The sequence below is a fragment of the Lolium perenne genome, chromosome 6 (assembly GCF_019359855.2).
Source record: "Lolium perenne isolate Kyuss_39 chromosome 6, Kyuss_2.0, whole genome shotgun sequence".
Taxonomy (NCBI): domain Eukaryota; kingdom Viridiplantae; phylum Streptophyta; class Magnoliopsida; order Poales; family Poaceae; genus Lolium; species Lolium perenne.
In genome coordinates this window covers 65,792,077-65,805,560 of record NC_067249.2, presented here as the reverse complement: position 1 = coordinate 65,805,560, position 13,484 = coordinate 65,792,077, and the positions used below count along the sequence as shown (strand labels likewise).

The 13,484-nt window shown below is 43.9% G+C and overlaps 1 protein-coding gene and 1 long non-coding RNA gene across 4 annotated transcripts; one reads left to right on the top strand and one right to left on the bottom strand.

Annotated features, from left to right (window-relative positions):
- The first annotated feature begins 2,971 nt into the window (after nucleotides 1-2,971).
- LOC127307537 (uncharacterized) lies at nucleotides 2,972-8,189 on the top strand. Of its 3 annotated transcripts, none has more exons than XR_011746899.1 (5): nucleotides 2,972-3,568; nucleotides 3,691-4,725; nucleotides 7,273-7,391; nucleotides 7,747-7,833; nucleotides 7,917-8,189. It is a non-coding gene; the product is annotated as an uncharacterized lncRNA (long non-coding RNA). The 3 variants fall into 3 exon arrangements; XR_011746898.1 differs by having other exon boundaries at nucleotides 2,972-4,457; nucleotides 4,550-4,725; XR_011746897.1 differs by having other exon boundaries at nucleotides 2,972-4,725.
- Nucleotides 8,190-11,579: 3,390 nt separating this feature from the next.
- Nucleotides 11,580-12,687, bottom strand: LOC127307536 (peroxidase 2-like). Its single transcript, XM_051338257.2, has 2 exons — nucleotides 12,460-12,687; nucleotides 11,580-12,380 (listed from the first exon to the last, which is right to left on the bottom strand). Exons 1-2 carry the CDS (start codon nucleotides 12,685-12,687, stop codon nucleotides 11,580-11,582), a joined length of 1,029 nt encoding a protein of 342 aa, XP_051194217.1.
- Nucleotides 12,688-13,484: the final 797 nt, after the last annotated feature.

Sequence of the window (13,484 nt, the reverse complement as noted above, 5' to 3'; positions counted from 1 at the left end):
ACTTTTTGTGGCACATATTCCGTGCGCCACACAAGTCACGCCACTAAATTTTATTTCTGTGCCGCATGTCTACATGCGCCATAGAATTACCAAATTTCTGTGGCGTACCCAGCGGTGGTGCACCATAGATTTTTTTTTGAATTAAAAAAATGGCGGCCAGATCTAGATCTGGTGCCGCCGGAATTTTGCCCCGAGGAGGCCGGCCGAAGGTGGGTGGGTGGGTGGGGTGGGTGGAGGAGGAGGAGGCCAGCCGAAGGGGGTCGCTGAAGGTGGGGGATGAGGGGGTCGTCGTCATCGTCGTCGTCGTCGTCGGAGGTCGCCGGGTGTGGAGGAGGAGGTCATCGGGTGTGGAGGAGGAGGTCGTCGGGTGTGGAGGAGGAGGTCGCCGGGTTGTGGAGGAGGAGGTCACCGGGTGGTGTAGGAGGCCGGGTGTGGAGGAGGAGCTCGCCGGGTGGAGAGGAGGGAGGAGAAGGGAGAAGAAGGGAGGAGAATGTGAAGTGCGGGAGAGGGGAGGAGGAGGAGGAGAAAAGAGAAAGGGAGAAGGGCGTTGCCGGATTTCAAATTCCCAGCCTAACAATTCTGTGGCGCATGTGCATTTAGTGCGCCACAGAAAAAAAATCGAATTTTTTATTTTTGCAGGAAAAAATCTTGTCTTTGCTGTAATTTTTTACTCTTTTTGAATCGCCTATTCTATAAATTTCAGAAAGGCCAAGGGCCATTGAATTCGGACGTAGAATTTTATCCCGGTTATTTTGATATAGTGTGCGTATTTTTCGACTTCGTACGCAACCAGAAAAGCCATTTGAAGATTTCATGATCTTTTTTTGCAAAATACATCGAAATTCATGTTTTCCAATTTTCCCTACAAGTATACCACATAATATAAGTACAGTTCAAAGGAATTTTTTTTGAAGTTTTTAAATTTTCTGTGATTTTTTAACACTAAAAAGGCGATCGGGGGGGGGGGGGGGTGTGCGTGGACGGTTGAAAAAAATTCTGTGGTGCATGTAGCTCGATGCACTTTCTGTGACATTTCTGTGCGCATCCAACTCCATGCGCCACAGAAATACTCAGAATGGTCAACCCAATAATTAGCCGCGGACCCGCCAGATTTTTGTGGCGCATGGGGAGTTGTCGCGCCACATAAGTTGAAAATATTTGTGGACCATATTTAATTATGCGCCATAAAAATATTTGTGTGGAACACATATTTTTAGATGCGCCACAGAATACATTCTACTTGTAAGGGTTTTCCTAGTAGTGGTTATCTCTCTTGGGTTTAGGGTTTAGAACTCCTTTCTCTGTTCCCTCGTGCTTCCTTCGTGTTAGAGGCCAACACTAACTCCAGCGGGTCCTTTTTATGTCTTTTCTTTGTCTAAGTACTCCCTCTCTCACAATTTATTAGGCGTATGCGTACCCCTAGGTCGTAAATTTGATCAAGTTAGCATTAGTTATATGTTATAAAAATTATATTATTAGAAAGTTTAGATGTTCTATTTTCTAATGATATAATTTTTGCATTATATAATTTAAATTATATAGGTTAAATTGACTATCTAGGGATACGGGAGGACTAGTAAACTGAGAAGGAGGGAGTACCAAAAACCAACGTTTCAGGTTTTATTAATTTAAAGCCCGGCGTTTCAAAGTCTTTCATCTAAAAAACTTATAGTCACGGAGAGGAAATTATACCCTATATAAAAGGCAAACAAGTTTACCATCCCAGATTAATTTGGTACTGTAGATGAACATTTTTTTATCAATCAAGTGAGTCCACGTACCCATTTCTCAGTCAATAGTATGGTTACACTTTAGTTCTTTTTTTTTGTTAACGTTGTTGATCAAGATTACCGACTAGCTTCCGGTTGCCTCCTAACAACGGTGGCTTTAAGGCAAAGAAAAACAACAACTATGAATTTATTAGCTGTCTGCCTATACGCGTGTCGCACACAGGAAGAATAACTGACCGGCCAAAGATAAAAAATTTCTTCCTCTACCTTCGATTTGGTCTTTTCTGGTTCCTACCTCCTGCCATCGGCGTTCTGTCAGCATCTTGTCCAACGGTCAGTGGGGTCCACCTCTACCTCGGTGTACATCTCCGACGAGCAGAAGATGGTGGCCGGCCGGCCGGCCGAGCGGGGTGATGTGGTAGTTGGTGGGCCGCTCCAGCAGGCCCCCTCTGCCCTAGGATTCTCTCTCCATGGTCATCGTGCAGCCTCTAGAGGTGGCCATCCAGTCATCCACCCAGCTGGTGGTGCGGTGGAAGAGCTCAGCGCCCTCCTCTTCTCCCAGGCAGCTGGCGATGGGAAAGATGATCTGGGCGTCCTCTCCCTTTCCCCTGCTCCATTCCCCTCGAGAGCCCCCAGCAGCCAGCAGGTGGTGGGCCACTCCAGCAGCCCCCCTGCCCTAGGATTCTCTCTCCGTGATCATCGTGCTGCCTCCCGAGGTGGCCATCCACGCGGATGGCGGCGTAGTGGAAGAGCTCGGCATTGTTTGGTAACTGGTTGAATGGAGTGAATAAAAAAGATAAAGAACGTATTCGCATTGGTGTTTCTGCATTTTGCTGGTCGATATGGACTACTAGAAATGACATTGTGTTTAATAAACAGAAGGGAACCAATTTTTTGCAGGTTATTCTTCGTGCGGCGCATTGGATACAGTTATGGGCATACCTTCTCCCGGAGGAGTAGCGGGATATTATGGTTACTGGATGCAACCATCTATTGACGGTCACTCGGGACTGTTATTTCCAGGCTACTGGATGGCGGCATATTAGAAGAATCGAAGATGGATAGTCTTTGTTTACTTTTCATCTTTGTTTGGTTGGTCCTTGTTGCGACCTTAGATACTGCATGATTGTAATACTTTGAACTCTTTTTTTAATAAAAAGCAGGGCTCTGTGCATCTATTGATGCAGAGGCCGGGGCTATGCTCCCATATCGGAAAAAAAAGTGGAAAAGTAAACAAAGACTATCCATCCAGAGCCCCCTCCACAGCGGCTCCTGGCTCTATTGTTTGCGAGGCAAAGATGTGGTCCGCAGGTCCTCCAGGACGAAGCTGTGGCTTCTCGACGTTCGCCCGCTGCACTGACCACCTTGGAGATGCACGTGCAGTGCAGCGTCCCACTGGAGAATGTCGGGAGACTGGGCTAGGAGAGGAGGTGGTGCAGTTGCAGCAGGTTCAAGCGGCCACGCTCTGCATCGGTGGCGGCATGAGCTCCGACACTGTGAGGATCGACGAGTAGGCGAGCCGTAGCCACCCTGGAGAGGACCCAAATCAGCCCAGTGTCCACCGCCCAGCCTTCTTCTCCTTCCCCATTTCATTTTAGCTTCAATTTCTATCTCTTGAGGTAAGTCATTGTTCAGCGAGGAAGGATTTCTAGAGGTATTCAACTTTGTGTTGCCCGAATAAACTTCTGATTGTTGTTAAAAATTACTGTTTGGGCCGTGGAGAATCCCTGCGTCATGATTTTTTGGCCGTCAATAGAGTTTGTTCATACATACAGATGTTTGTTGAGATGTTGCAGTCGATAAACATTGGTGATGATGCATAAATGTTGGTTGTTCACGTAAGTTTTACCATGGTTGTGAAGGAAAGCATTAATTGATAAATTTTCCAGCACATTTGTGTAGGTGATACAGTCCTCTTATTTTCAGTCACTGACCTGAGCCGCATTTTATATATCTTCAGGGATGAGCATCGACAGTATGGAATGAATGGTAGAATGATATTGTACACGATGCCCGGCTCCGAGCTCTCTGTCCGATAGGTGGGTCTGGACAACGATCCAGAGAGAGGTGCTTCTGTCATGGTAGGCAGGATGGATATCTAGAGAACAATTTGTCTGTTCATATCAGCCAATAAAACATGCCAGAATCTCAAAACTTTTGATGGAGACTCAATTATGAGAGTAGGACAGTAAATGAAAGGGGTCTCAATTGGATTGCGAACCTGTATGTAGTATATTTCTTCGTGGCTGCAGATTGCAGCATGCAGTGGTTTTGGATGTCATGGTGCCATGGCTTGAAACCATATTGACAACTGAAACATGCTCTTCAGCTTGCACCTATACTTCTTTATAGCTGTTGTGATCATATTTTTGGGTTCTTTTGGGTGAGAAAAATATTGCTACGAATCCAAGTGGATATACTTTACAGTTCGGCGAGCCTTGAACTGATTGTTCTCTTATGTGAAATTACATACCGTGACCAACAACTGTGACCATGCTTATGTGTCTAAATTAATGAAGTCACCGTGGTTTTACACCACACTATTGCTAATGCAATCTACTTTTCAGTTTTGCTTCTGCTTGCCACCATTGGCTGCTTAGTACCTATGAGTTCTCTAAAGTGTGATTTCCCGGTCTCTTCAACAACAACATTTGAGTCATGTCGGTTGTATCAACTAGCTGAGTTTATTGTCATTTCCAGAGTGTTCATCTTTAGGTGCTATGTCAGGTAATTTGTTCCTACATCTACTTTCTTTTCTGATTTTAGATGCTACTTATTATTTGTGACTTTGTATCAAATGTGACCATTCTTATTTGTAGATCATTACATATATCCTTTGATGGATATCAGTTCTTCTATTCACTACGCAATCCAATCCTGAGCCTGGGCTATCATTTGTATGCAACATATCAGTAATATTTTCCATGTTCGTCAAATAATGCACCACCATTTGGAATTCTGCGGATGCATAAAATACATAATACTTTGCTTTCAGGTAACCATTCTAGAGTCTGGACATGTTTGACTACTCATTTTGTCTGAAATTATATTTATATTATCATTCTCCGCATCTAAAGGTTAAAATCATATCTATGCAAAATAAGATGTAGGATTGATAACAACACTAACAAATGTTATTTCAATAAAAATCAACCGGGCGCCAAGCAGGCATAGTGATATTACTTGCCCAAGATGGATTTCATAGAAAAAGGTAGAATTAACAAGTAGCTGATATGTTAGCTATTTTAATTGCACGAGCAAAAGAAGCTGGTCATGTGGGTAGTTTAATTCCTCATTTGGTGGAGGGAGGTGTGTCGGTGTTGCAGTATGCGGATGATACTATCATTTTTATGGAACATGACTTAGAAAAGGCGGTTAATATGAAGCTCATTTTGTGCATATTTGAGCAGCTATCGGGTTTGAAAATAAATTTTCATAAGAGTGAATTGTTTTGTTTTGGCAAAGCATCGGATATGGAACATCAATATAAAGAAATTTTTGGGTGTGCATCCGGATCTTTGCCACTCAAGTACCTAGGTATTCCGATTCATCACAGAATGCTCCACAATTCTGAATGGAACCCAGTGGAAAATCGGTTTGCTGCAAAGTTAGGATGTTGGCGGGGTAAAATGCTATCTTATGGTGATAGACTTATCCTCATCAATTCCGTTCTCACTAGCCTACCTATGTTTATGTTATCCTTCCTAGAGATTCCTAAAGGAGTGATGAAGAGACTTGATTTTTATAGATCTCGTTTTTTTGGCAATCTGATGAACACAAAAAGAAATATAGATTATCTCGCTGGAATATCATCTGTAGACCAAAGGATCAAGGGGGTCTCGGTGTTGAAGTTCTTGAATTGAAAAATAAATGTTTGTTAAGCAAATGGCTTTTCAAGTTATTAACTGAAGATGGAGTTTGGCAACAATTGTTACATAACAAATATATTAAGAATAAGACGTTGTCTCAAGTGGAAGAAAAACCAACTGATTCTCCTTTTTGGAAGGGGCTAATGCGAGTGAAAAATGAATTTTTTAAGAGGGGTACTTTTAAAATAGGAAATGGGTCGATGGTTAGGTTTTGGGAAGATGTTTGGCTTGGTGAGGTGTCATTAGCTCAACAATATCCGTCTCTTTACAATATTGTCCAACGAAAGAATGTGTTGGTATCTACGGTTTTGGGTCAATCTCCTATTAATATTGGTTTTAGGAGATACCTTAATGAACATAAATGGAGTTTGTGGTTGCATTTGTGTGAACGCCTAATGTTTGTACAATTGACAGATGACAATGACAAGTTTGTTTTGAAACTAACAGATTCAGGTTTATTTTCAGTTAAAACTATGTATCTTGATCTTATGAATGGACATGCTAGATTTCTGAGAAAATACCTTTGGAAGATTAAAATACCCCTCAAGATAAAGATTTTTATGTGGTTTCTTAGTAATAAGATTTTACTTACTAAGGATAATCTGATTAAGAGAAAATGGATTGGTTGTCAAAAATGTTGTTTTTGTGATAACAATGAGACGATTGATCATCTATTTCTCTCTTGTCCATTTGCAAAATTGATTTGGAGAATGGTATTCTTTGCTTATAACATTCCTCCTCCAACAAATATCACTAATATGTTTGGTAATTGGTTGAATGGGGTGAATAAACAGGATAAAGATCATATTCGCATTGGCATTTCTGCACTTTGTTGGTCAATATGGACTAGTAGAAATGATATTGTGTTTAATAAACAGAAGGGAACCAATTTTTTGCAGGTTATTCTTCGTGCGGCGCATTGGATACAGCTATGGGCATACCTTCTTCCGGAGGACCAGCGGGATATTATGGATATTGGATGCAACCGACTTTTGGAGGTCGCACGGGACTGCTATTTCCAGGCTACTAGATGGCGGCACATTAAAAGAATCGAAGTTTGAAGATGGATATATTTTGTTTTTCTTTTCATCTTTGTTTGGCTGGTTACTGTTACATTTTTTTGATGTTTTTGGGTTGTAATAAGGATCCTTGTTTGAACCTTCGTTTCAATAAAACTTGGCTGTGTGCATCTATTGATGCAGAGGCCGGAGCAATGCTCCCATATTGAAAAAAAAACAGTTTTATTACCGTTGCCACTTTGATGCTAATCACAGTGATCAAACGCTCAATTTTTACACTAGGGAGAACATGATGATAATTTGCTTTACTTCTTTACAGAGGTTCATCTCAAGATACTATAATTGTACTGTTTATCGGAGTGGCATGTTTCTCAGTTTTCATGTTCCTCATTATTTCTGTTCCTGAATTGCACGAGGCACATGCCAGAGTTACAATTGTGTTTCTCCTTTGTAGAGCTATATGCTTGGCAGTAGTGAACCTTCGTAATTCTGAGTAGACGACCTTTGAATGTACCAACCAGTGAAAAAAATATATATATATTGCACAAGTTGTTAAGGGAAAGAGAACATCAAGATCTATTTGATTTAGTGATTTAGTTCGGTCCTTCCCGATTAGTATTGGTTGATGTCTCTATCTCTATCTGCTCCTTCCAGGCAATGGTGGAGTGCTTACATTGTTGCCTGGCGTTTAGCAGAATAGTGGGTTGATCCATCTTTGTGTTCACAAGTTTTATCAGGCAATGGACTATGCTTGGTCGCTTAAGATATCTACAGTATTTATCCATCCTATTTTAACTATGTAATGATCTCAAACGACATATCAAACTGAAGATGCCGATGTTGTGAACTTGACATAGAAAACACAGATTCACAAGTTATACTCTATCTCTGACACATTTTACTACAGTTGAGAAAAAGCGGATACATAGGTTTCAGTACCACAATATTTAGGTATGTTTCTTTTTTCTATAGTTTTCCCTAAATACCTGAGGAGATGTAGGTTAGGTTGATGTTTCACATAAATAAAAGCACAATTAGTTTCATAGTGTAAAAAGTACTACCAAGTTGCATTTTTTTTTGAGAGGTTGGCGTCTATTTGCCGAAACTTGCTTTTTTCTTCATGGGCAGCCGTATGGTGCCATCTCAAGGATAATTTCTAGGAGAGGGCTAAAGATCCTTGCGCTTGATAATCTCTAGAAGATCTATGTCATATATGTAGGTACATAATTCATTGCTCAATTTGAGAAATTCCATTACTAAGTACAGAGCACAAGCTAACTACTCAGTATTTATTGCAGGATCAGGACTATGTTAAGGGGCTCAATGAAGTTCCTGCAGCAGATGGTTACAGATTTTCGGTGCTAAAATGATGTATGAGAAATGGATCCCTTACGAACATGATGGACTTAGGCTAGACAGAAGAGCCATATAGACAATGTTCTCCTCTCTATACTTTTTTAGTTAATGCGTTAAAGGGTACCTTCTTTAGTTTTGTTCTCTTTGCTGAATGTTGTTGTACAGGGATGTAGCGAACAAGTATATCTGAAGCCTACCTTTCTATTTCTTGCTTTTATGTTGGTTCCTATTGTTCCCGAAAAGTTGCTTTATAGTGATCTGCTATGTCTATGAGATTTACTCCACTTACAACTCTTCGGTTTTGTTTACCAAGCAAAGTAACAAAGGAAAACTTCACTAAACGAAACAGTACGAGAATATCTTCCAGAGTTAAAGTATGCTTCAGAGTGCTATGGTTGTTCTTTTCCTCTAACTGTTGTTCCTTGATTTACTTGCTGTCACAAATTTAGTTCCTATGGTGTCATATACCTACGATTGCATATCCCTGCATATATTGCTTCACGAAAACTGGAAAAGAAAAGATAACATACCAGTTGATCTCAGCTTAATACGCGCTTGCTGGAGTTGCCCTACAGGTCACCACCGGCAACCTCGAGAAAGGACATCTGCCGGAGAAGGAGCACGGCCATCCACCAGAAATGTTACTAGACAAGATCCGCAACACCTGCTCCACCAAGATCGACCTAAACCTTCCTCTGCCTTGCTCCCCATCGACCAGAGGCGGCCACTTTGACAACACCCGTGGACCGGCCAATTCAGATGCCATCCTCCGCACGGCTCCTCCAACAAAGAGAGGATTCAGACCCGGCCGCCACGCTGATGTTACCCCTTCCGGACGGCCATGCTAACCACGTCGCTACCACCACACGCCTCTTCACCGTTAAGCCGACGAGAACCCAGCGACCGACGCCATCATCGAGCTCTCATCGGACGAAGAGGGTGGCGATGAAGCCTGCTGAAGATCTCCAGCTCCACAGCCTCAGACAGAGCTCTGCACATCCTACCTACTCCCTCCGTCCACAAATAAGTGGACATGCAGGATTTTCAAGGTAAATTAGTAAAAGAAGAGAAAATTGCATTGGGAAGATGCAACCAACATCTCTCTCCTCTTTAATTATTTCACCTCTTAGCCACCCCCATGGTTTAAATTTTATGAAGAACACTCCTCACTAGAACTGTAATTTCTTGCTGATTTATCTTACTCTGCCCCCCTCATGAAGTTTGCAACACCATTTTGCCCCCCTCAAGGTTGAAAGCTGGCTCCGTTCCTGTATGTGCATGTACAAAATTAAGATAACATGTGGTGAATATTATTGGGTTTGATTTTCGTGTAATGAGAGAGAAACACCTTTTGCTAATTTAAAGTACATTGAAAACATAGAAGTACACTCTTTCATGAACAAAGTTTGATGCTAGATGTCCATTTATTTGAGAACGGAGGGAGTACATAACAGGCAGCAAGCGCTCCAGCTTGCGCCACGTCATCCAAGCCCCACAACTAGAGAAATATGATCCTCTTTTATCAATCAGCAAGATGACCGATGCTATTCCTATAATTTGATGTTACAATGAGACGTTAAAGGCCATCGGCTGAATAGCTAGCAGTCCTTAGAGCATCTCTAGCAGAGCCCGTAAATACACGAACTGAAAATACGGAGTTCAGTTCACCGAACTCGTATTTACGGTTCGAAAAAAGGGTGGTGCAGAACAGCCCCCGTAAACGAAAACTGTAAAACAGTATATTCCTTAAATATTTCATATTCTTATTTTTTTTCTATCTTCTTCTTCCTCCCGTGACTCCCCAGCAGCACGTCCGGCCCGCCCCGCTTGGCCGCCGCGCCCTGCCCGCCACCCGGCCGCCGCGCTTCTGCCCCGCCGCCGCGCGCTGCTGCCGCCGCGCGCGCCTCCGCCGCGCCGGCCCCGCCAGACTCCACCGCCCAGCGCGCGCCCGCGCCGGCAGCGGCAGCACGTCCGGCCCGCCGCGCGCGCTCCCGCTGCGCCCCGCCGCACCCAGCTCGACTCCGCCTCGGCCGCGCCGTGCAACGCCCAGCTCGCCGGCGCGAGCTCGCCGGAATTTGGCCGGATTCCGGCGAATTTGGTTGGATTTCGGCGACTGTACCGGCGGAAGCAGTTAGCTCGAGCTGAAATTTCAGCGGGCCACGAGTAAGGGTTCCCGTTCAGTTCGCTGTTTCAGCCCCTACAAATACAGGTCGAGTTGGGTTTTCGGTCTCGGCCTGAAAACATTTTTTCGGTTTTGCCTCGTTTACGGTGACTGATCTGCGCCGTTTTCTGAACTGAACCCGTAAATTGGCAGTTATTTTTCGGTTTTGCCCAGTTTACGGGCTCTGTTAGAGATGCTCTTAATATCTGCTGAGAAAATTGCATTGGAAAGATGCAACCAACATCTCTCTCCTCTTTAATTATTTCACCTCCAATAGGCTATGTGCATGTACAAAATTAAGATAACATGTGCTGAATATTATTGGGTTTGATTTCCATGCAATAAGAGAGAAATACCTTTTGCTAATTTAAAATACATTAAAAACATAGAAGTACACTCTTTTATGGATAAAGTTTGAGGTTGCATGTCTAGACCGGCTTTTGTGAACCTGGGTGTATGTGTGGGTTTGTGATGTCAAAACATGTTTCAAAAATCGAAACACAAAATGATTGCAAAGATGATCTCAAACATGTTCCCTGGATATGAGTTTCGTTCTGAAAAAAATATTTTATTTTGCCTCGGCAAAAAAGTGAAATTTTACAGGGCTATATAGCAGTATATATGTGACGTATTTTGTCTTTTTTAGATTCTAAAATAAAAAAGTGGTTTCTGTGCGAAAACTTTTTACGCACACATGGAACATGCATACGCACCCCGATATTTTTATTTCAGAATTTTTTCACGTTTCGAAAATGCATTTCCAACCTGGGTTCACGTGCACCCAGGTTCAACTGGGGCTTTTCCGCTGCATGTCCACTTATTTATGGACGGAGGGAGTACAGAACATGCAGCAAGGGCTCCAGCTTGCGCCACGTCATCCAAGCCCCACAACTAGAGAAATATGATCCTCCTTTATCAATCAGCAAGATGACCGATGCTATTCCTATATTTTGCTGTTACAATGAGACGTTAAAGGCCATCGGCTGAATAGCTAGCAGTCCTCAGTATCTGCTGTAAATATTATGTACTCTCTCCATCTATAAATTTATAAGTAGACATCTTAGTTTGTCTAAATGTAGATGTATCTAGATCCTAAGTAGAGTTTAAATTAATAGGATGTACCATGGGTGATCTGCTGCAAAGGTTCCTCCTAAGACACTACCTATTTATCTTCTGTGATTACGTCACCACCAACAATACTTACACCATAGTCTTCTGGTCATCGAATGTTCGCTAATTCAAGCTTAATAACCTCTTCAAGAAATAAGGAACCATAGGCGCGGCGTGCCGCCCGCGCCAATGCCTTCTAGTAAACATAAGGCAAACGCAGAAGGTGTATGCAATGCACGTATCACAAAGGAATTACAAATAATTCGTAAAAAAACAAAGGAATTACAAATGTCTTATCAAAGTATCAAGATCTAAGTTTGTTGGGATAGTAGTTCTAGTTGGCTTTTCTGCAGTTCTTCCTGATCTCGAAACGAGTGCCCTCGGCGGGGAGCTCGCTGAGCTTGGCCATGGCCTTGCCGAACTGGAGGTACCACTTGTTGGCGTCGGCCTTGAACGTCTCCATGGTACCCTCGCCGGTGGTGTCGTTGCGTAGCTCCCAGTCGGACCTGAAGAGCACCGCGTTCTGGAGGTTGGCGTGGTAGTAGCTATTGTCCAGCACCCCCCTCGCCGCCTTGGATGTATCCACCCCTGTGTCGTCGTAGTCGGACGCATTCCGAAAGGCGAACTCCTTGTCGCGAATGTTGTTCGGCTCGATCGGGTCCGGCACCTTCGCCGTCGTCTTGGCCTCTACTTCGGCAAGGAGCGCCGTCTGGTAGTTGGCGCTGATGGGGGTGGTGTCATCGTCAAGGCGGTCCTCGAAGGACGAGCGGTGGGCGACGCCGACGGCGTGCGCACCCGAGAGGACGACGAGCTCCCTCACGGTGAAATTCTTGGATGCGAAGTTAGCCTTGAGCTGCGTGAACCGCAAGGTGGATGGCGGGAGGACCGCGTCAGCGGCGGCGGCGGAGGAGCTAACGCCGTCCATGCGTCCCGTCTTCACGGAGTAGGCGATCTTGCCGCGGCTGACGACGAAGGTCGCGTGGCGCGCAGCCAGGACCACGATGTCGGCGCAGGAGACGTCCTCGCCGACCTCGCCCTTGATCTCGTCGATCACGTCAAAGCCGTCGAGGCCGATGTTGTTCTTCGCCTTCTTCTCCGTCTTGCTGCCGTCCAAGAGCACGGACGCGTCGCAGCCCTGCACGTACCATTATTCAGTATACCGCAGGCTAATAATGGAGATTAATCAGGTGGGAATGGCTTGATTAATCACGCACGTTGACCCAGCAGTCGTGGAAGAGCAGCCGGATGAGGGCGGGGCCGACGCCGGGCTTGTCCTCGATGGCCTTGGCCACTATCTTGTTAACCTTGTCCACAACGGCGTCTTTCTTGCCATGGCCACCGCCGCCGCGGCCACCATGGACAGTTACAGGTTGCCCGGCGAAGAAGGCGAGTCCCAGGCAGAGAGAGAATACGATGGCGCGCGCGCTGAGCTTCATCACCATTGTCGATGGATCTCAAGATAAATTACTAAGATGGATTGTTGCGTGTGTACCAGTGAGCATGAGAGGAGTGGTATATATAGTACGTGCACCGTGACGAACATGCAAGCTGCGCTGGAGATATCGATGGGCTTCATTTGCTTGCATGCACCCACGCAATTGTTTGTGCTGGTGCGGCATCAGACTGCAGCATTTGGCACACGCGTGCGTATCAATTTGGAGTTTGGATATAAATAGTATGCTACTGGAGATTCCAAAAATGCAGGCCAAGCGAACAATGTATATCGACCCGCATTGTGTGCAGCACAGCAACATGTACCTTATCTTAATGCTTGGATAATCAGCTGGAGCGCGTGGTGTCAACTATCAACGGACGCGTATGCAGATTGCCAGGAATTTGCTTGTTGTATTTTCAAGACATGTCAACTTGATTGTTTGCTTATTTTTTGTTGGGAAAAGGGGTCATATTACCGAGAAACCACAAATGTAGCCTGAGCTATGTGTAGCTTATTTTTTGAACAAAAAAACAAAGACTACATTTTAAAAAAAATTTAAAAAATAGAAATTAAATCTGTAGGTAGAAAATATTGTGTTCTACCAACCTGAAAATTTCCAATTCGAAATACCATATATTTGGAACTGTGCAAAAATAACAAAATCTGACATCTCTAGTAGTGAAGAGTGTAAAATTTTAAGGTTTTTGTAATTTTTGTGCAACCCTGAATGTAAGGTACATCGAATTTAAATTTCACACATTCGTGGAACATAACATTGTCACAAGTTTCCAGATTTTTTTAAAA

Bases quoted from the DNA above. Each gene is read 5' to 3' on its own strand.
- LOC127307536 (XM_051338257.2), bottom strand. From the start codon at position 12,687: ATGGTGATGAAGCTCAGCGCGCGCGCCATCGTATTCTCTCTCTGCCTG. The intron at 12,381-12,459 runs GTGCGTGATTAA...TGGTACGTGCAG, and splicing joins TCCACGACTGCTGGGTCAAC to GGCTGCGACGCGTCCGTGCT.